Source organism: Mus musculus, chromosome 6, assembly GCF_000001635.26.
Source record: "Mus musculus strain C57BL/6J chromosome 6, GRCm38.p6 C57BL/6J".
In the NCBI taxonomy this organism is placed as follows: Eukaryota; Metazoa; Chordata; class Mammalia; order Rodentia; family Muridae; genus Mus; species Mus musculus.
In genome coordinates this window covers 113,046,302-113,068,902 of record NC_000072.6, presented here as the reverse complement: position 1 = coordinate 113,068,902, position 22,601 = coordinate 113,046,302, and the positions used below count along the sequence as shown (strand labels likewise).

General features: G+C 41.3%; 1 protein-coding gene, 1 long non-coding RNA gene and 1 other non-coding gene across 6 annotated transcripts in view; 1 reads left to right on the top strand and 2 right to left on the bottom strand.

Annotated features, from left to right (window-relative positions):
• The window catches only part of Gt(ROSA)26Sor (gene trap ROSA 26, Philippe Soriano), a 9,817-nt gene extending 8,342 nt beyond the window's left edge, over positions 1 to 1,475 (top strand). The window contains exon 3 of the long non-coding RNA NR_027010.1: positions 1,085 to 1,475. This is a non-coding gene — a long non-coding RNA (gene trap ROSA 26, Philippe Soriano). The remainder of the gene's footprint in view (positions 1 to 1,084) is intronic.
• Thumpd3 (THUMP domain containing 3) lies at positions 625 to 22,601 on the bottom strand. Of its 4 annotated transcripts, none has more exons than NM_001355266.1 (10): positions 22,444 to 22,601; positions 21,199 to 21,488; positions 19,487 to 19,564; positions 12,788 to 13,264; positions 8,818 to 8,948; positions 5,733 to 5,802; positions 3,244 to 3,359; positions 2,037 to 2,147; positions 1,512 to 1,635; positions 625 to 1,229 (listed from the first exon to the last, which is right to left on the bottom strand). In NM_001355266.1, exons 2-10 carry the CDS (start codon positions 21,454 to 21,456, stop codon positions 1,077 to 1,079), a joined length of 1,518 nt encoding a protein of 505 aa, NP_001342195.1. In that variant the 5' UTR covers positions 21,457 to 21,488; positions 22,444 to 22,601; the 3' UTR covers positions 625 to 1,076. The 4 variants fall into 4 exon arrangements, with proteins under 4 accessions (NP_001342195.1, NP_032214.1, XP_006505641.1 ...); NM_008188.3 differs by having other exon boundaries at positions 22,513 to 22,601; XM_006505578.3 differs by having other exon boundaries at positions 22,054 to 22,537.
• On the bottom strand, positions 8,100 to 8,205 carry LOC115490527. The gene has a single exon (XR_003956671.1). It is a non-coding gene; the product is annotated as a U6 spliceosomal RNA (small nuclear RNA).

The window sequence follows — 22,601 nt, the reverse complement described above, 5'->3', positions numbered from 1 at the left end:
AATGTATTATTTTGTGATTGCAAAATTGCCTATCTAGGGTATAAAACCTTTAAAAATTTCATAATACCAGTTCATTCTCCAGTTACTAATTCCAAAAAGCCACTGACTATGGTGCCAATGTGGATTCTGTTCTCAAAGGAAGGATTGTCTGTGCCCTTTATTCTAATAGAAACATCACACTGAAAATCTAAGCTGAAAGAAGCCAGACTTTCCTAAATAAATAACTTTCCATAAAGCTCAAACAAGGATTACTTTTAGGAGGCACTGTTAAGGAACTGATAAGTAATGAGGTTACTTATATAATGATAGTCCCACAAGACTATCTGAGGAAAAATCAGTACAACTCGAAAACAGAACAACCAGCTAGGCAGGAATAACAGGGCTCCCAAGTCAGGAGGTCTATCCAACACCCTTTTCTGTTGAGGGCCCCAGACCTACATATTGTATACAAACAGGGAGGTGGGTGATTTTAACTCTCCTGAGGTACCTTGGTAAATCTTTGTCCTGAGTAAGCAGTACAGTGTACAGTTTACATTTTCATTTAAAGATACATTAGCTCCCTCTACCCCCTAAGACTGACAGGCACTTTGGGGGTGGGGAGGGCTTTGGAAAATAACGCTTCCATACACTAAAAGAGAAATTTCTTTAATTAGGCTTGTTGGTTCCATACATCTACTGGTGTTTCTACTACTTAGTAATATTATAATAGTCACACAAGCATCTTTGCTCTGTTTAGGTTGTATATTTATTTTAAGGCAGATGATAAAACTGTAGATCTTAAGGGATGCTTCTGCTTCTGAGATGATACAAAGAATTTAGACCATAAAACAGTAGGTTGCACAAGCAATAGAATATGGCCTAAAGTGTTCTGACACTTAGAAGCCAAGCAGTGTAGGCTTCTTAAGAAATACCATTACAATCACCTTGCTAGAAATCAAGCATTCTGGAGTGGTCAAGCAGTGTAACCTGTACTGTAAGTTACTTTTCTGCTATTTTTCTCCCAAAGCAAGTTCTTTATGCTGATATTTCCAGTGTTAGGAACTACAAATATTAATAAGTTGTCTTCACTCTTTTCTTTACCAAGGAGGGTCTCTTCCTTCATCTTGATCTGAAGGATGAACAAAGGCTTGAGCAGTGCGCTTTAGAAGATAAACTGCAGCATGAAGGCCCCCGATGTTCACCCAGACTACATGGACCTTTCGCCACACATGTCCCATTCCAGATAAGGCCTGGCACACACAAAAAACATAAGTCATTAGGCTACCAGTCTGATTCTAAAACAACCTAAAATCTTCCCACTTAAATGCTATGGGTGGTGGGTTGGAAAGTTGACTCAGAAAATCACTTGCTGTTTTTAGAGAGGATCTGGGTTCAGTTTCTGATACATTGTGGCTTACAACTATAACTCCAGTTCTAGGGGGTCCATCCAACATCCTCTTCTGTTGAGGGCACCAAATAAATGTATTGTGTACAAACAGGGAGGTGAGTGATTTAACTCTCGTGTATAGTACCTTGGTAAAACATTTCTTGTCCTGAGTAAGCAGTACAGCTCTGCCTGTCCCTGGTCTACAGACACGGCTCATTTCCCGAAGGCAAGCTGGATAGAGATTCCAATTTCTCTTCTTGGATCCCATCCTATAAAAGAAGGTCAAGTTTAATCTATTGCAAAAGGTAAATAGGTAGTTTCTTACATGAGACAAGAACAAATCTTAGGTGTGAAGCAGTCATCTTTTACAGGCCAGAGCCTCTATTCTATGCCAATGAAGGAAACTGTTAGTCCAGTGTTATAGAGTTAGTCCAGTGTATAGTTTTCTATCAGAACACTTTTTTTTTAAACAACTGCAACTTAGCTTATTGAAGACAAACCACGAGTAGAAATCTGTCCAAGAAGCAAGTGCTTCTCAGCCTACAATGTGGAATAGGACCATGTAATGGTACAGTGAGTGAAATGAATTATGGCATGTTTTTCTGACTGAGAAGACAGTACAATAAAAGGTAAACTCATGGTATTTATTTAAAAAGAATCCAATTTCTACCTTTTTCCAAATGGCATATCTGTTACAATAATATCCACAGAAGCAGTTCTCAGTGGGAGGTTGCAGATATCCCACTGAACAGCATCAATGGGCAAACCCCAGGTTGTTTTTCTGTGGAGACAAAGGTAAGATATTTCAATATATTTTCCCAAGCTAATGAGATGGCTCAGCAAATAATGGTACTGGCCATTAAGTCTCATGACCTGAGCTTGATCCTCAGGGACCATGTGGTACAAGGAGAGACCTAAATCCTTCAGTTGGACTTCAATCTTCTACCCTCATGTCCACACACAAATAAATACAATAAAAAACATTCTGCAGTCTGAATTTCTAAAGGTTGTTTTTCTAAAAAGAAATGTTAAAGTAACATAGGAAGAAATATGTCCATAACTGAAATACAAGTTTTTTAAATGGTTAAGACTGGTTTTCAAAGGATGTATGGTTAAGAAAATACCAGGGAAAATGAGCTTACATGTAAAAAAGTGTCTAAAAGGCCAGAGAAATGACCCAGCTGGCAAAGGTGTCTGCCCTAAGCCAGACAAAAGGAATTTGATTCACAGGAAGAAGAGACCCAACTCTCACTAGTTATCCTCTGACTTCCACACCATGACACAGCTCCATGGCACTCTCAGGCCCCCACACATATACAGATATAAACAGAAACCTAATCCACCAGCCTTCAGAAGCAAAGCAATTGGAGGATTTAAACAGGCCATGGCTACTAATAGAGATAACTGGTAGTTTAAAAGTTATGGTAATGACTTTCATGCTTCTTTCAACTCATATTGTTCTAAATAATTAATTTGGTTTTTCAAGGCAGGGTTTCTCTGTGTAGTTCTGGCTGTCCTGGAACTCACTCTGTAGACCAGGCTGGCCTTGAACTCAGATCCATCTGCCTCTGGAATAAGGGCACGTGCGTGCCTTTTCTACATAACAAAACCTATACTATAACAAAACCTATACCATACTGTACCGTTTTGGGAAAAGACAAAAAATAATGAACAAAAAAGGAGAAATAACATTCCAATAAAGTATGGAAATGGTAGTTAAATTAATTACAAATGTTTTTCAGTAAATTAGATGTGACTTCTCATACTGTTCATTTGGCTATAATGATACCACAAAGCACTGGGGGTGAATAATAATTCCAAGTCAGTAGGGAGAGAGACTTGAAAAGATGCAATGCAATCATTGAAGTTAAACTTACCCATCTTTAATCTGGCTCTTAGTCAATAGAGATGAGATGTTATTTGCTGCTCTGTTCACTGCCAGTGGGTTATTGTCCCCAGCAATATGGTAACAGTGAGACCACTCAGTAGCCCCCTATGAGACAGGAGTGTTGGTTAAACATGCCACAAGAGAAAAGGGAAAAGTCACTATGGCCAACTCTCAGTAACATGGCAATCCGTGCCATTCATTTCCTTGCCAGAAATGTCTTCCCTGTTCTTCTGCCTACTGAACTTTCACCCACTAGAAATGTGGCTCCAATGTCATCCACTATGACATCAATGTCAGCGCTAGAAGCACTTTGCACACCTCTGTTGCTGACTTAGCCCATTTGAAACTATGTCTATCACCTCTGCCTAAGTAATCCAGCAATTCCTTCCAGATAGGTCTAGTATTTTCTTTCTACCCGGCAATGGCTGGCACATATAAGGGACTGCATTCTCTTAATTAACATGATTTTTAAAAATTTACCTAACTAACCAGACCTATGCTGTCTTGGATTGTGAGTTTAGCTTTTAAAAGATAACCACATTTCTGAAAAGATTTTGTAGTTAAGTAAAAAATGTCAGCAGCATATAAATGCCAAGCAGTGACATATTTGTGAAACAAAGTGACATACTATGGTACTGTTTCTGCCACAAAGACATGCATGCATGAATACAGCACTTCATAACTATTTTGCCCAGACCCTTTAGGATGATGACATTCTGGTCTATTATTCTATAATGACAGCAAACAAGAGGAATGTTCAAGTATGCCATAAACTGGGTGTGCAGGGATACAGGAAGAACTCACAGGTGTGATCTGTGCTTGCCAACCTTTTTATTTTTTTTAATTATTATTTTAATGTTTAATCCAGGATGGATTTCCTACCTTGGGCTACATTTACAGTACTTCTAAATCTCAGTGTCTTCTAGGACAGGTATTAGATAATTTAATGGGCACATCTGTACACAGACCCTTCAGTTTCCATCATGACTCAGCTGAAGTTTCCACGTAGGTACTCTCTCTCATGCCTACTTTTACGTGGAAATGGCTTAATCTGGTTTTCCCACCCCACCCCTTTTATTCTGATGTCTACTTTGATTGTGTGTTTCTTCATCATGGTCAGTTTACCTGCCATTTCGCAGATAAGTCATGGTTTAATGATGGAGAACTACAGTTTGGTTTCCAGAATTCTTGACTATAATAATTCAGCTCCTGTTCAGATCTCAAGAAGTAGTCACTCACTAGCCACCACCAGTGGAACATTCAAACTAGGTGCATTTTCCTCTTGGATTTTAACTCCCAATCAAAGTCAGACCAGAGATTTCCTAATTATACTAGATTATTTTTCCCTTTGTGGGTTGCTTTGGGCTTGCTCATCTGTCCAATTTCTGCCCGCTCAACACAACCTGTGGTACCATGAATTCAAGGTGAGCCTGTGCTACATACCAAGACCTTGCCTCAAAAGGATTAAAAAAAAGAAAGAAAGAAAACATCTTCCCATTTCTTACTTTGCCTTCTGTAATGTTTTGTTTTGTTTTTGTTTTTGTGACTGGCTTTCTCTGTGCAGCTCTGACTGTCCTGGAACTCACAAGAGATCTGCCTGCCTCTGCCTCTTGAGTACTGGGATAAATGTATATGCCACCACCACCACCTAGTACCTTCTGTAGTTTTTTGAGTGTTGTAGCAATTCTGAAAATTATTGATGGTCACTGGGTATGTAGCCTTGTCAGATTTCCTAAAATACGTTTTTTTTTTAAAAAAAAGGTCAAACGGCCAGGTAGTTTGTGCCCTAGAGGAGATGGGTGAATCCCTGTGAGTTTGAGGACAGCCAGGGCTACATAATAAGACCCCCATCTCAAAACAAACATAAAGAATACTTATAGGTATTCTTTTTTTTTTTCCGAGACAGGGTTTCCTCTGTATAGCCCTGGCTGTCCTGGAACTCACTTTGTAGACCAGGCTGGCCTCGAACTCAGAAATCCGCCTGCCTCTGCCTCCTGAGTGCTGAGATTAAGGGTGTGCGCCACCACGCCCGGCAATTTAGGTATTCTTATGGGTTTGTTTTGCAGTGCTGGAGATCAAGCCCAGAACACCTGTTTTGCATGCAGATGCCCTGGCACTGAGCTGCAATGCTGTGGTTTCTCCTTCCCACTTATTCACTCCAGGAAGCTCTAATTATGTGGACGTTTATGACCCCCTCAGTTATCCTCTGCTGTTCAACCTAGTGCCTCGTCCATTCATTACAGGGAAAAAGGCTTATCAGTTTGCCGTTCTCAGCTCGCTTCTCTACCACTTCAGCTTTCACCATCTAACCACACGGTACTTGGCTGTGTGAAATCAATGCTTACAATGCTTTAACAGAACTTTTACCCTGACTATGAGAAGTTTTTTCAAACTTTTGGGGTTTTTCTCATTGGATCCAATTTGCCCACCATTTTGAATAGATCACTTGCTTATGTAAAAATAAAAAGCTGTTATTACCTCTATTGGTATTGCCCCTGTTCCACACATTGGGTCCACTATTACATCAGTAGGCTTAGGTTCACAGAGCCTGGAGGGAGAAAACAATCCAGCACATGTGAAAACCAACCAAAAACTAAGACTGGGATCTACTACTGGCATAGGATCTGCACACCAGCGTGAAGGATCAGCAATTTATGGTTTGAAAGTCAGCCTGGGGTTGACACTCAGTAGCAGCCCTCGCCTATGCGTACAATGCTTCTGGTGGTAGGGGAGAGAGCGAGAGATACTGATTTGTTATCCTAGCACTCAGGAAGCTGAGGCAGGGAGATTTTTAGTGGGCATTTGCTGACAACCAGACATTCAGTCTCCTTTCATTTTGGATTTAACTATGGAGATACAGTCCTTAACATAAAATAACTGCTTTAACTTTATACACTTGAAATTCTTTAAACAACCCTATTACCATTTAACAGACAAAATGATCCAAAGAAACATTTTTCCTAGGACACAAAATAAGGAGTCAAGACTACATGTGACTAGCTTTAAATGTTACTTACCAGTCCTCAGGTTACTAAGTTTTATCTGATTTTTCTATTCTGTTTGAGACCTTGCATCATGCATGTTAATGATCTCCCTCATAAGACGGATTCTTGGGCAAGCCTGTAATGCCAGTCATTGTTAATGGGCCAGAATTGGGCACTTGATCAAATTATGTCACTCAAATCCTCTTAGGAATGTGGAATAAAGAGCAAGTAACCCTGGGTCGTTTGAGCCAGTCATGTGCAACTGGAGGACAGGCAGTCAAGTGCACAGGCGAGCTAAGCCAGAACACACAAGCTTTTAGAAGACAGGAAAGCAGTCCTTTGCATTTTCTACTATCTAGTTTCTGCACCTCTTAATTTTTAGCCTTTATGTCTATGGATATATTGCTGTCATGTATATCTGTATCACATGTGAGCACTGCCTGTCAAATCAAAAAGAGGGCATCTGACCCCTTGAGGCAAGTTATTAACCATTATGAGCCACCATGTCAGTGCTAGGAATTGAACCCAGGTTCTCTGGAACAGCCATCTGTCTAGCCCTGTAGTTTCTGCCTTTCTTGAGAATCGCCCAAGGGTTTTTTGTGGATCTGGTATAATCTTTGCTCATCTCTCCAACCACCGCAATCCTCAGCATAATTATCACTTCATGTGTCTGTACACTTGTGTTTGCCACATGCACATGAAAGCCAAAAATAGAAATCAAGATCTGGCATCCCAATCCACCACCCTGCTTGCCTCTTGTTTTGGTTTTTTTGAGAGAGGGTCTCTACAGAGCCCTGGCTGTCCTGGAACTATGTAGGCCAAGCCCAAGCTGGCCTTGAGTTCACAGAAATCTATCTGCCTCAGCCTCCTAAGTGCTGAGATTAAAGGTATGTGCCACTGCACTCAGCTGGGCACCTTTCTCAATTGCTCTTTACCTCACAACCTAGAGCTCACAAATTCAGTTAGAGTGGCTGGCCAGAAAGCCTGGGGTATCCTCCTGTCTCAGCCTCCTCAATGCTAGGATTATTGACAATAGCGATGCTGTGAGGCTGGGGTTAGGCTTGTGCGGAGAGTGCACCAGGCTGTCTCCTCAGCCCAATCATTACTTTTTTATTCTATTTAGTTTTTAATACCAGCACTCAACTCTGTATGCTGGTTTCTATAATCATGGTTGGAGGCAGATAGTAAATATCTGTTTAGTGAAAGAAGCTTAGGAGTGTTTCTCTTAAGTTTTCTGTTACTAACTTAATGTGTTCCAGTTGTGAGGAACTGTGACCATGACAAAAGAGGAAGCAAAAATTGAAAAGGAAGAAAATGTAATTATGTAACTCACTAGATCATGCCAGGAACTGTACAGAATAAGATAATCTGACTATGTTTCTGCATTTAATCCTTATGAACAAAATTTTTTAATAAATATTTTCACATTTTATTTATACATGTGTGTTAGTACCTCTGTGTGTGTACCCAAAGACCAGAAGAGGATATTGGAAGAGAGTATGGAGCTGGAATTAAAGACTGTTGTAAGCTGCCAGGCATGGAAGTCTAGAACTGAGCTCTGGTCATATGGAAAACCAGCATCAACATTAACTGTTGAGCCATCTCTCTAGCCCTAAAGTCAGTCACCACGTTTTTTTTTTTAAGTATGCATATGTGTGGGTGGGATTTTTAAAGTATGTATGTGCTGGTGCCTACAGAAGACAGGTGTTGAATCCCCTGGAGCTGAAGTTGCAGGTTGTTGTTATCTACCAACCTGAATGTTAGGAACCAAACTTAGGTCCTCTGCAAGAGCAGCAGACATTCTTAAAGCTCTGAGCCATCTCTCCAGCATGAGTAAACCTTTTCTTCTTTTTCTTTTTCTTTTCATATAGAACACTTCACAAATCTGTCTGTCATCTTTATGCAGGGGCCATACTAATCTTCTCTATATTGCTTTAGTTGAGTGTATGTGCTGCCAAGTTGAGCACATGAATAATCTTTGGCATCCCATGTCAAGCCCATTTTGCAGTACTGAAATCTCAAGTGTAGGGGGGAAAAAGACTTATTTGAGAAAGAAAACACCAAGAACGTAAGACTGACAACAGAGGCAGGCTGCTTGTCTTGCACTTGTCAAAGTCCCAACACGATCCCTAGGTTACAGCCAGTGTAACATTTAAAACTATGAGTAAATGGGGTGTGGTGATATGTACCATGATCCCAGCACTCAGGCTACCAAGCTGCATGCCAGCACTGTCACTCAACAGACAAGGTCTGTACTCACTCACACATCACAAGGATCTCCTCTGCTTCACTCTATTGCCTAAAGCAGCACAGCCTCTCTCGACAGAAGCAGCTCCTCGCTGAAGACACACAACACCACTCTCACATGTATAACCAAGAATACTAATAAACCATCCACGTGGTGTTTTCTGCATCAAAAACTGACAACAGTAAATACTGAAGAGAAAATAGGTACTTTGTAATTCTAACTAAGAAAATGGTTTTGGGAGTTTTTGTTTTGTTTTTTTTTAGAAAATGAGTGATTTAATTCAGAGCAAAGTGTTCATTACAATATGGACAGCAAAATCCCCTTCTGTTACCTGAGCATCCCATAGGCAAGAGTTGACCTAAGAGTTGTAGGTCCAAAATGTGTAATATTTCTGCGATGGAGACTCTCTTCTGTCAGTGCAATAGCAACAATGACTTCATTATCATGGATGTTCAGGAGAACCTACATCAAATTAGAGACAAACGAGAAAGTCAACAGTCTTCGAACTGTACCTACTAACAAGACCCTTAAAAACAATCCAGGGCCTTATCTGGCTGTGGTACTACCTCCCAAGTGCTCTAACTAATCCCAGCACTTAGAAGGCAGAGGCAGGCGGATCTCTGTAAGTTCAAGGCCAACCAGGTCTACACAGTGAGTTCCAGGGCAGCCAGGACTAGATAGAAAGACTGTCTCAAACAAACAACAACAAAATAAATAAATAAATAAATTTAAAAGAGTAAAATAAACAGAGCCTTGAAGCCAAAATTGGCTTGAATTCTTAGATAGGCTAGCTGGACTGAAACTCAAAATCCTCTTGCCTCTGCCTCATAAATGCTGTGATCACAAGAAAGAGATACATGTCTTCCTTATTAAGACTTTTTGAATTAAGATAAAAACAACAAAACCAGGGCTAGGTCTGAGGTGAGCCAATGGGAAGAGTACTTGCTTGGCAAGTATGAAGATCTGAGTTTATCCCTGGAACCCAAGTAAAAGCCAAGCATGGCTTATACATACATAACAGCCACAACACAGAGAACTTTCTTTTCAGAACATTTTAAATTTTTATTCTATGTGCACAAATGTTTTGCCTGAATGTATATCTGTGCACCACATGCACACTTGGTGCCCATGGAAGCTAGAAAGAGGTGTGTGATCCCTTGGAACTAGAGTTACAGCTACCTACCGTATGGGTGCTGGGAATTAAACTTGTATCCTCTGAAAGAGCAGACAATTCTTTTAACTGCTAAGCTATCTTGCCAGCCTATACAAACTTTCTGATTGAATTATACTTTACAGGTTTACTATACAGTACATAAAATTCAGTTATTTGCGTATTTATTTGTGTTTGTGTATGGATTGGGTTTGGGGATCAGAGGACAACTTCTACCATGCATCCTAGGAACTGAACTCAGGTCAGCAACCTTAGTGGTAAATCTGCCTACCTAGTGAGCCCAGAGGTGTAAGCCTTCTGCATATACATTTCAGTGAGCTCTGACCTATACTCAGTACCCTTTACAAAGTTCTCTTTTGTCTCTTTCCTGGGTGATCATTAATCTAACCACTATTATTATAAGTTAGTTGTATCAGTTTTTGGAGTTAACAAAAATGAAATAGTATATGTACTATTTTCATTTAATTTTAAAACATTTTATTCTTTTTACTCCCCCCACACACAGGCTATTAATAAGTTATCTCCCAGTTTTTATTATATGAACATATTTTGATGGTATAGATTTAAAATATGTATGTATGTTTTGGGTTTTTTTTTTTTCTACCACCTTTTATTTTCTCAATACAGGCTTCTCTGTGTAACTTTGGCTGTCTTGGAACTCACTCTATAGACCAGGCTGGCCTCAACTCAGAGATTCATCTGCCTCTGTCTCCCAAATGCTGGGATTAAAGGTGTGTACAACCACTGCCTGGGTGTGTGTGTGTGTTTCACTGTGCCCTTTGGCTGGCATGGAAGTCACTATGGAGACCAGGCTGGCCTTAAAATTAGAGATCTGACAGTCTCTGTCTCCTGAGTCTGGGATCCAAGGCATGTGCCACCACATTTGGTCTACATATATTTTTTAAATTACTACGTGTTTTTGAAGAACACTTCAAACACTTTAACGGTGGCCTCTCAAAACATACCCTTTATCCAAAGCTGACACCACGTCATGTTTGCTTTTATTTTGTTTTCCTAGTAGTTTGTCTTTCTTTCTTTCTTTTTTTTTTTTTTTTTTTTTTTTTTTTTTTTTTTGAGACAGGGTTTTTCTGTGTAGCCTTGGCTGTCCTGGAACTCACTCTGTAGACCAGGTTGACCTCAAACTCAGAAATCTGCCTGCCTCTGCCTCCCAAGTGCTGGGATCACAGGCGTGCACCACCACGCCCAGCTCCTGGTAGTTTTATAACAATGTCTGATTATGACTACCTTTGTCCTAGTTTTCCTAACTCACAAACATTCTAAGAAGATAAAATGTTCCCCAGTATTCCCCCTAAAATGTCCTCATCATGGCCTTACCAAAGGCAGAGGTCTAGAGCTAACACTCTAACATGCAAGGCCCTGTCCTACATATCTTATTCACATGGCCTCATTTCCTAGGAAGCCCTCTGAGCCTGGGACACAGAGACACCAGTTCATACAGGATTTGTCTTCTGTGCTACCTTGGAGACTTCTGGACATGGCCTTTGTTAGCCTCTTTGTTCTTACAGCTGTGTAAGAAAATATAGAATGGAGAATTGTTCTTGTCTGACATTAAAAAAAAAAAAAAAGTTACAAAGAGAGTGATATGCCCCAGGCTTGAGTATCCCAAATGAAACAAAAATTGACTTCTTGGTAAAAATGTCAACTGCTAAGGACCTACATAAACCATCAGAAATTTAAAGAACTCCAATTACCATTATCAACAAAAGTCACCCAGTAGTCACAAGGATACTCAAGCTAACAGGAGGCATTTGGTTTTAAGAACCTAGCTGACTTTAAAAAGAACAAAGCTGGCTCTAGATGAAGATTAGCTCTAAAACCCTGATAGAAGGTTCTGAAAACTATATTCTATTATTGTTTAGTAGCAGAATTTCCAACTAAGGTAGAAGTAAGTTTATTTTAGGTTAAGTTACAATCTAGAAATCCATATAATGTAGAAAAATACTAGATTAGAAATAAGAAGACTGGGGCTGGTGAGATGGCTCAGTGGGTAAGAGCACCCGACTGCTCTTCCGAAGGTCCAGAGTTCAAATCCCAGCAACCACATGGTGGCTCACAACCATCTGTAACAAGATCTGACGCCCTCTTCTGGAGTGTCTGAAGACAGCTACAGTGTACTTACATATAATAAATAAATAATAAATAAACCTTTAAAAAAAAAAGAAAGAAAGAAATAAGAAGACTGGGATATAGTTTAGAAATACATTGCTTGTCCATATGTGCAAGGCTGTAGGTATGAGTCCAGCACCTAAATTTGGAATAAAAAAAAAAGGGGGGGGGGGAAGACTCATCTTTCTTCTGCCGGACATAGCAATGCCAAGGTCAGAGACACACAACACAGAGACAGAGCACACCTTAGGGTTTTGCAAGACAAGGTCTCTACATAGCCCTGGCTGTTCTGGAACTCACTATGTAAGCCAGACTTGCCTTGAAAACACAACAGATCCTCTGCCTCTGAGTGCTAGGATTAAAGACGTGTGCCACCACTACTTGAGTTCTGACAATCTATCCATTGAGTACTTATCATATACCAACAAACTATACCAAACACTTGAAACCATTCCATTTGCCCTCCAGGGTATAGACCTTAAAGGTACACACTATTATTGGCTCCATTTGAAACAGAGGCTCAAAGAGACAATCTTGTCCAAGTCTAGAGAGTTACTGAGTAAAAATTTCAATCAATACCTATCCATCTATCTCCACAAGTCATGCTATTCCTAACATCCTTCTAGCTTTACGGCCACTGTTCAATGGCCCTTGTGCTAGCTGTCTGGAAATTTTACAAATGTATGAGAACCTTTTTTTTCTTTTGTGGGTGACTGTACAAAAGACAGAAGTTTACATTGTCTTTCTACCATTCTACTTTATTTTTGAAACAGTCTCTCACTGAACCTGGGTCTTGCCGTTTCAGCTTGTCTGCTCCAGGACACTACTTGTCTCTAACTATCAGTGCTAGGATTAACATTCATACATTTACTCTGGCTTTTATGTGGATTCTAGGAATCTGAACTCAAGTACTCAAGCTTGCTCAGCAAATACTTTACCCACTGACCCATCTCCCCAGCCACATTACAGATCTTTTTCATCATCAATAAAAGCTAATACCCACCTCTACATCAAAGTTGGTCATATCAGCCTTCCACTTAAAGTACTCTTGAATAGCACCCCCAAAATCTCTCGCAGCCTCATTGGAGGTAAAGCAATGTTTCTCTCCTGCTCTGTTGCAGGTGACTCTAAACTTCTGTACCTGTGGTTCAGTTTCTTCTCTTAAGCTTTGACCAGTTTCATCTTTGCAAGACGACAAGACATCACCTACTAAGGTTGATATCTCTTCTTTGATGGCTGGATTTTCATAATAGTCCAAGATATGTGAATCTGAAGTGCTGCTGGCATGCTTTTTCTTACCATCTTTCTCATCTGCTTTGTCTCCTTGTCCACAGTCAGCCTTCTCTTTACCTGCACTCTGATTTGCCTTTCTGCGCTTTGCTTTCTTCTTCTTGAAAGTGGTGTTAATTTGCCAGACTTTTAAAGGGTCTGACCATGGGAGTTTTCCAGCCAGTTCTTCAAAGTCTCTTAGAACTTCTTCCTGCAAATGATGGAGAATGAAAGCCTTTTGTTTCTCACCATTGTAACTGAACAAATAAGTGCCTACTTTCCTTGTAGACAACTCTGGTCCTTATGATGGGGATGGTGGGAGAGTACAGACCAAAGGATAAACAAGATAATACCTGCAATGAAGGAAATTCCAGTTTCAATGGTGAGGATATATAAACAGTATGCTACTAAAGAAGAATGGAGCAGAGGGCAGATCAGATGCACAGCATTGGGGAAGCAGGTGAATAAAAGGCAGCAGACAGAAAGTAAGACAACATGTCTATAAATGACTTCCTTTCGGATCTTCTGAATTTGGGCAAAAACTATAAGAAGCTTAAAAATATCATCTGTCTAGATTTTAAACAGTATGATTAATTTTTTTGTTTTGTTTTGTTTAAGACAGGATCTCTTCTTTATAGCCTCAAATGTCCTAGACTAGGCTGGCCTAGAACTCACAGCGATCCACCTGCCTCTGCCTCCTGAACGTTGGGATTAAAGGCGTGCGCCGTCGCCCCTGGCTCCCATGATTATCTTTTTAAGAAGTAAACGTGGGGGAGCTCCCCTATGCTGTTCTCCCCTTCACTTGGACTTTCTTTACAGTACTAAGTATGGCCCACAGTTCCTAGGCTCATGCACTTGCTTACTGGCAAGGCCACTCCTCTAAGTCCATGGTGAAAAGACCTTAACTACCTTGACCTTTGCTACAGACCATACACCTACAATAGCAGAGGCACATAAAGGGTGGTTAATATATAGCTGTCAGGCTAGGTTTATTGGCACGGGCTTATAGTCCCAGTTTCTAAGGAACCCGAGGCAAAGTTGCAGTTCAGGCCTTCCTGAGCTACAGAGTGGGTTCAGAGCCAACTGAGATAACACATTAGCACCATATCTCAAAATAAAAAGTAAGAGGGCCAGGGATAGAGCTCAGTGGTACATACAGTGCACGGGGTCCTAAATTCAACTACTACTACTCCAAGAGTAAACAACAAAGACACAGTTACTGGATGGTGTGGTTAAATATTTAAATGCGAAGTACGAAGGACTGCTATCTACAGAGCAAGCTCTAGCCAAACAGAGTTATACAATCTATATAAACATCTACAGTACAGACGTTAAATGACTTAAAGATGGAGAAGCCAGGTGTGGTGATGCACACCTTTCCTTCCCAACAGAGACACATGGGTCTCTGTGAGCTTGAGGCAGGGCTGGCTGGTGTACAAAACAAGTTCCAGGCCAGGTGTGGATGTAGTGAGACTCTGTTTCAAAACAAAACAAACCTGGAGGAAATTAAATACTCAGTTTCCCAGTCACTTCAGCCACATTTTACCCTCTAATCTAGCACTTAGCATGCTAGATAAATTCACTTTTTAAGATGGGGAACTAGGGGCAGCCACCAGCACATCCCAGGTGCCAGAAAAGCAAGAGGCTCCCAGAACCCAACAGGGATGAGATTAGCTGAAATGTCCAACAAAGGGGAGGGAGAACCTGTAGAGACCATATTCAGAGGTTAGGCAAGGCCCCCTGTTGGCAGATGGGGCCACTAACTCATCTCCAAATTCTTAACCCAGAAGGGCTCCTGTCTAAAGGGACAAACTGTGGAGCAGAAACTGAAGGAAAGGCCATCCAGAGACTGCCCCACCTGGGGATCCATCCCATATACAGTCACCAAATCCAGACACTATTGCGGATGCCAAGAATTGCTTGCTGACAGGAGCCTGCTATAGCTGTCTCCTGAGAGGTGCTGCCAGAGCCTGACAAGTACAGAGGTGGATGCTCTCAGCCAACCATTGGACTGAGCACGGGGTCCCCAATGGCGGAGCTAGAGAAAGGTTTGAAGGAGCTGAAGGGGTTTGCAGCCCCATAGGAAGAACAACAATATCAACCAACCAGACCCCCCAGAGCTCCCAGGGACTAAACCACCAACCAAAGAGTACACATGGAGGGAGCCATGGCTCCAGCTGCTTCTGTAGCAGAGGATGGCCTTGTCTGGCATCAATAGGAGGAGAGGCCCTTGGTTCTGTGAAGGCTTGATTCCCCAGTGTAGGGGAATGCCAGGGCGGTGAGGTGGGAGTGGGGATGGGTGGGAGGGGGAGCACCCTCATAGAACCAGGAGAAGGGAGAATGAGATAGGGGGGGTTCCAGAAGGGAAACCAGGAAAGGGTATAACATTTGAAATGTAAATACATAAAATATACAATAAACAAAATCACTTTTAAAATACCTTTTGTCTCTATAGTTCATTAACATGGCAGAAGTTAGTGTGCTTTCCTTGATGACTCACTCTGAAGTCTGATGCCCGAGGCCAGGGAGGAAGGAAAGATTATAACAATTCACTTGGTGGAGCAAAAATTATACTTCAATAAAACAATAAAAATAGGACAAAGTGAGGAGGAAAAGGCCTGTTTATCCCCAGTCATTCCAGGGAGAGCTCTTCCTCATGGCCTCACCCTCAGGAGCCTAAGAGAAACTGCCTCATCCCAAAATTCCAAAGTTCAAACCTTTATCAACACAGAACTTACAAAATAAACAAAAAAAATACAGGGGAAGGAAACACCTGCAGGAAAGAACACTCGCCCCAGAAAACCGGCCATAGAACTCTGTTAAACAGTATGATTTAGAGGCAAAACAAACAAACAAACAAAAGATGATGACATCAAAAATATAAGAAAATGCCTGGTAAATAAGACCTCACAGCAGACTTAGAAGCAGAAATGAAATGCGCTGAGTCACCAGGAGATGGAGTTTACAGAGTTTAAAGAAAACGTAAACTAAACAAATAAATAAATGCAGGGAGTTAGGCAGATGCTGAGTTGGTACCACTACTGTTGCACTAGTACGAGGACCTAAGTTCAATTCCTCAGCACGCATCTGAAAAAGCAGGAGAGGTGGTTTGCTCCTCAGACCATCCCAGTGCTGGGTCGGGGAGGATAGGAAAAGATCCCTCAAGTTTTCTCACCAACCAGGTGGATTTCCGTGAATTTGAGGCCAGTTTATTCTACACAGTGAATTCTACGACAGCACGTCTGTATAGGGTCTACATAGTGAGATTCTTCTCAAACAAAAAAACCCTTAAAGCTCCAAAAGAGAAAACACAGTGCATGAAAAAATCGTTATATAAAGAGAAGTTTAAAAGAAAAAGAATGCACGACAGAAATATGACAAAACTAAGACCAAACAAACAGGAAACCACCCTGAAAACCCCTCTCTAAAACACAGCAAAAACCAAACAAATGAAAACACAAGACCAACCAACTTTACCCTTTATTTTATATGTTAATTTAATAAGAATCAAAATTAAATTTTATTTGTGTTATACATGTGCATACTTTAAAAAAAAAAGTAGTAATGAGAGTTCACTGGGGGAGTGTGTGCAATTTACACTCATAATCTAAAGGGCTTAATAATTTTTCATAGTCAAGACAGAAATTTCCTTTGTATAGACTTGAAATTTATATCAAAAATGTTGTGTGGGTGTGTGGTACATGTGCATTTTGCTGTGTACACATTTGTGCATTTTTGTTTGGTTGGGTTTTTTTTTTTTTTTTGGTTTTTTCGAGACAGGGTTTCTCTGTGTAGCTTTGGCTGTCCTGGAACTCACTCTGTAGACCAGGCTGGCCTCAAACTCAGAAATCCACCTGCCTCTGCCTCCCAAGTGTTGGGATTAAAGGCGTGTACCACTACCGCCCGGCTGTGTACACATTTGTATAAATGCATGTGCAAGTGTGGTAGCCAGAGGTCAAAGTTAGTGTCTTACCCTGATTGCTTTGCATCTCAATTTTTTTTGGTGGGGGGGGGGGGGGGGCCACAAGAGTTTCTCTATGTAGTGCTGCTTGTTCTAAACTTACTCTGTAGCCCAGGCTAGCCTCTAACTCAAGAGATCTTCCTGCTTCTGCCTCCCAGTGCTGGGATCAAAGGTATGAGCCACCACTGAGGGTCTGGACTCACTTTTTGATCCAGGAATTTGGTCTGGTTGATAGTAGTGGCACCTGCCTTTAATCCCAGCACTCAAAGGCAGGCATAGATTTGATTTTGAGAACAGCCCAGTCCATAGGACAGCCAAGGCTACACAGAGAATTCATGTCTTAAACAAACAACAACAACAAAACAAAGAGACAAGACCTCTCACTCAACCTGGAACTCATTCAGCCAGGTTGCCTCCTCTATTCCCTTCGTGACGAAGTCACATCTTACACTGTCCCCCTTAGCTTTTATGCAGATGCTAAGGACTGACCTCAGATCCCCCAGCTTGTGCAGGGCATCTGACCAACAGTGATCCCCTTCCTCTGCCTTCACGAACCTGCTTTACAGTGATTTCTAAGGCAACTTTGAACGATTAACTGATGTAGACTTCTAGTACATCAAATTCACCTCTTATTAGAGATCAGAACTGCCTCAATTATACAAATTTTAAGATAAGCTAGGGTGGGAGGGGCTACACACACCTTTAATCGAAGCACTCAGGAGGCAGAGACAGGCAGAGCTCTGTGAGTTCAATGACAGCCTGGTTTACATAGCAAGTTCCAGGGCAGCCGGGGAGCTACCCAGAGAAATCCAGTAACAAAAAAACAGAAGAAAAACAACAACAAAAAAATTAAGATGACAAAAATCCAAGAATTTAATAATGTCTGGTAATTTAAGTGGAAGAGGATTTAAGATAGGATGCCCAATAACATTTACTCATGCATAAAACTGACCTTCAAAATTTCCAAATACTTAGCAGTATAACTTTTCAAAAGACTGCCTCTAAAACTGTTTTTGGTATCATTCAGTTGGTAGTAACTATCAGAAATCTTCAGAGTTAAGCAGGGGATGTAGTTCAGTGGGAGTGCTCACTGAGGATGTAAAAGTCAAGGGTTCAAACCACCAGGACATCACTAAGGAAGAAAAAAAATGAGTATGAAGGATTATAATACTAATGTTTCTAATGCTGAAGTTATTTTTATAGGCAATACAATTTTTAGCTATTTTCAATGGATATTCTTTTAGAGCTGTTTGAATTTTTAGTAAGCTATGGGTTCTGTTAGCCTTTTAGTTACTGTTAATTTTCTTTACTAGGATCTAATGAAGAAAGTGCTTTATCATTAAGCCCCTGATCCCAGATTAGTTTTACTGATTTGGGGATACTTTGGCTTTCCAAAATAATCTGGAAAATTAATAAAAAACAGAGAATTAGACAGCATACCACAGTTCTTTTAAGAAAGATTAGCTCTAAATTAGACATTAATATAATATTGACAGGAAAAGTTTTAAGCACTTGATTCTGGAAACTTGGCCAGAAAGAGATATAGGGAAAAAACCCTAAAGTGTTACTGAGGTCTGTTTGCAACCTTCAGATTAAACAGCAGCTGAATATTTAGGACTCAGATGATAAGTACAGGCTGGAGACAAAGCTGTTGTCCTAACAACTGAAGGGGTATTAAATGTTGCTTTGGCTTCATTTCAAAACATGAAGCTAAAACAGGACAAAAGCAAACTGGGGAGGGAATGCTATTTGTGTTCTCTGTCTTTTGTTCACATGTTGGAAGCAATTCTAGTTGCAAACCATCTGTACTATCTGTCGAGCTAATCTAAGACTTTTTCCCTATAACTTAGGGTTTTTCTTTAACAAGTGACTTTTAAAAGCAGCTTCTGGGATGGTGTCTTAGTCAGGGTTTCCTACACAAACATCATGACCAAGAAGCAAGTTGGGGAGGAAAGGGTTTATTCAGCTTACTCTTCCACATTGCTGCTCATCACCAAAGGAAGTCAGGACTGGAACTCAAACAGGTCAGGAAGCAGGAGCTGATACAGAGGCCAGGAAGGAATGTTCTTTACTGGCTTGCTTCCCCTGGCTTGCTCAGCCTGCTCTCTTATAGAAACAAGAATACCAGCCCAGAGATGGTCCCACCCACAAGGGGCCTTTCCCCCTTGATCACTAATTGAGAAAATGCCTCACAGTTGTATCTCATGGAGGCATTTCCTCAACTGAAGCTCCTTTCTCTGTGATAACTCCAGCTGTGTCAAGTTGACACAAAACTAGCCAGTACAGATGGGCTCTAAAGAGATTTCTGGATTTTCGTGAAAAGGCTTACTGTAATCACATGCTTGGTTTTTGTTATATTCTCAACACTGTAAAGAAATAAACCAATAGCAAGGCTAAGTGACAGTGTGACAAGCAGGTAGTACACTGCAGAGAACAAGCTCTCTGGGAAAGACCATGCTTGGAATAGCTCACCTTCGTATCTTTGAACTGGTAATCTTTAAACTCCTGAACAACCACAAACAAGTTATCAACTGATCTCAGACAATGAACCTAGGGGAGAGAAACAAACGTTAGAAACAAATTTCTGAACATACTTGTAAATAACAGAAGCTATCTACAGTTAAATATTTAAAAGAAAAGAAGTACAAAATTGGTTCATTTTTATCTTTTTGAGATACGGTCTTGCTATGTTGCTCTGGGTTGCCTCCAACTCACAATTCCCCTGACTCAGTGTCCCCAGTACTGACATTCCAGGAGAAAGCTACCATGTCTAACTAAGTAAAATAGGTTTAAAGTAGCACCTCCTGCCTGTATTTTATAGTTAACATTTTTCCCATCCCATGTAGTCCATTTCTTTGGTTACCCATCAGTTCCTGCTTTTCCCAGGAGAAGGGCCACTGTGATAATGTCATACAGGCAACAACATTGGTTTAAAGAGGGGAGAAATATAAAGACAAAATTTTCCCATCCCGAGTGTTCCATCTCTTTGGTTACCCATCAATTTCCACTCTTCCCCATAGAAAGGGTCACTGAGACCAAAGTATATAGTCCGAAATGTCATATAGGCAGTAACTCTGGTCTGGGAAAGGGAAGGAGGGTAACACAGTGAGGCTTTATCCTTGTTCTTCTCTCATGTCTTTTGGCTGCATATGGCAGGGGCAAAGAGCATGGATCTACCAGCAAATGCCTACACTCCCAGCTCTTGGGAGGGGCAGCACGCTCAGCTATATAGTGAAATTTAGGCTAACTTGGCTACATCAGACTCTTGTCTCAACCTCCTATCTCTCCCCTCCAAAAAAGAAACCACATACAGTTTAAGCTCTAGTTCGGTGATAGCTGAATTACTGCAGACAAACTACTTTTCTTCTTAAACCTAATGACTGATGACAATAGTGCCCAATCTTCAAAAAACTACTGAAGGCATCAAGAAAATGCTTGCTTACTTACAAAAACCACAAGTATTTTGTGAGTGTCTATTGCATGTTATATGCTTCCAGCTTGGGATACACTAGCAAGACAACAGTTAACAAGCCATACCCTATGCTACTTGTATAGTAAAGAAATCTGGTAGCTTTTGTTTCAACGCAATGGCAGTTTGCTAACCTCTGCTTCTCACCTGTAATCATGTACTTTTGATCAAGAATGTCTTTGAAGGGGCTGTAGAAATGGCTCAGTGGTTAGGGGCACTGACTATTCTTTCAGAAAGACCCAGGTTCAGTTTAGACTCTAGTTCCAGGGGCTCTGATTCCCTCACACAGACATATATGCAGGCAAATGCCAATGCACATAAAATAATAAAAATCTTTTAAAAACAATGTCTTTGACAAGGATGAAAAGGAAACCTCAGCTTTTGTGTGTACCCAAACTTTTGCTAAAGTAAATTTACGTGTCATAGACATTGGTAGGTATTTCATTTCGGTGAATAAATCATCAGGAAATGCTACGATCACTTCTAAACCATATTAAACTAACGCTAAAATGTACTAAACTGAATATACATTACAAAGACATTATAAACAGCAACATAGTAAACTAGTCAATTTCATAAATTAGTACACAACAGAAAATGCAGCTACTTTAAGCAGAACAGAGTAAAGGATTCCCAAGGGGGGGAGGGGTGTCTATAAACCAGAAAAATAATCATAAAATAACCAAGACTAATTTAAATACTGTTTTGTTCAAACCTGAGCCAGACTTTCCACTGCAATATCAAAATAGATCTTTCCGCGGTCTTTGCTGATTCTGCAGGCCGACTTCAGTTTCTCTCTCACTTCCCCCGCAGCCGTTTGTTCAAAGCCAGTGGGTACAGTGGCTCCAATAGTGACTTGGAGATGCTCCGACTCACTTCTGACGCCGCTTTCTACCAGCGACACAGGCTCTTTGTTGCCATCAAGGTTCATACCCAGGCACTCTCTGGTAGCTTCTTGAGTGTCACAAGACATGATGGAGATGTTTCTAAAAGGACCAACAGTCTCTAGAGGCAATACAGGGAAGAAAAAGGGAAACAATGCCATCTCTTTTTGTATTTCAATGTACCTATCGAGTTAAAACTGTAGTATAAATAAGGGCACGGATTACAGGCAGTGAAACGTGACTAAACAAGCAATATGCAGGCTCATCAGGAGAAAAGACAAGAGTGTTTCCACTGCATGCAGTGCTTGGCTTAGGCTCATCTGTGTTGGTAAGCACCATCTTACATTTGCTAACATGAATAGAGAAGCTCCTCTGTTGCTCTTTCAGCTTAGCACTTCAGGATGTGAGGCTGTAGTGGTTCAGAGTTAAAAATTCTTGCTTCCCACACTCGCGGGTCCAGGAAGCAAGTTACTCCTGCCTAGTTTCGAACTGGAAACTAAATATATCTCTCTTTCCCAAAGACAGAAGATTTTAACGAGAACAACACAATTCTGGACTAATGATCAAAACTTTTAATGTATGGGTGAGGTATCTACTTTCCGCCATGTAGACAAGTGGGCAGTGAATTTATTAAAGATTAACTCAACTTCCACTATCTAAACAATTACAAATATCTGAAAGCCTACTATGTGGTGACGCCGAGATCCAATGACGCGCATGCTGGGGACACCTTGGAAATGTCTGAAGCTAGTAATACAGACGTCCTGTGGGAGTGTTTGTGGAGGTTGAAGGGGCTGGAGTGGTGTTACCGTGATGGAGGGCCCACACCTCCCACCAGCTTTTCAAAAGCGCCGTGGCTTAAGCTAACATCTTCCTTGTCCCTAATGCTGTGCCAACCAAGAACAGGCCACAGAGGTGAACGCGGTTCCACCGTGTCACCGTTCGCCACTGTGAACACAACTCCTACGGACAGTGTGGAGAGCAGAAGGGCTGTTCGGACCGAAGGGCAGTGGCTCTCTCACTCCCACCCTCTGCGAAGCCCAGCGAGAGTCCAGACGCTCAGCCCCAGCACCGACCTATACGAAGCCACCGCCGTCTTCCCCTGCGTCCCACCCACCCGGCCACTCCCAGCCGCGGCCAGTTACCGGCAGCAAGCACAGACCCTTCCGGTCTCCGCACCGCGAGCACGCCGCCGGAAGCCGAGGTGCCAGCCCGGAAACGGAAGTCAGGCCTC

What these genes read in the sequence shown, in the direction of transcription:
- Thumpd3 (NM_001355266.1), bottom strand. Translation starts at nt 21,456, where the DNA reads ATGTCTTGTGACACTCAAGAAGCTACCAGAGAGTGCCTGGGTATGAAC. An exon ending in CTTGCCTATGGGATGCTCAG is followed by an intron (nt 5,803 to 8,817) that starts GTAACAGAAGGG and finishes TTCTCCCTCCAG; the next exon opens with GCTCTGTGAACCTAAGCCTA. An exon ending in GATATGCCATTTGGAAAAAG is followed by an intron (nt 1,636 to 2,036) that starts GTAGAAATTGGA and finishes CTTCTTTTATAG; the next exon opens with GATGGGATCCAAGAAGAGAA.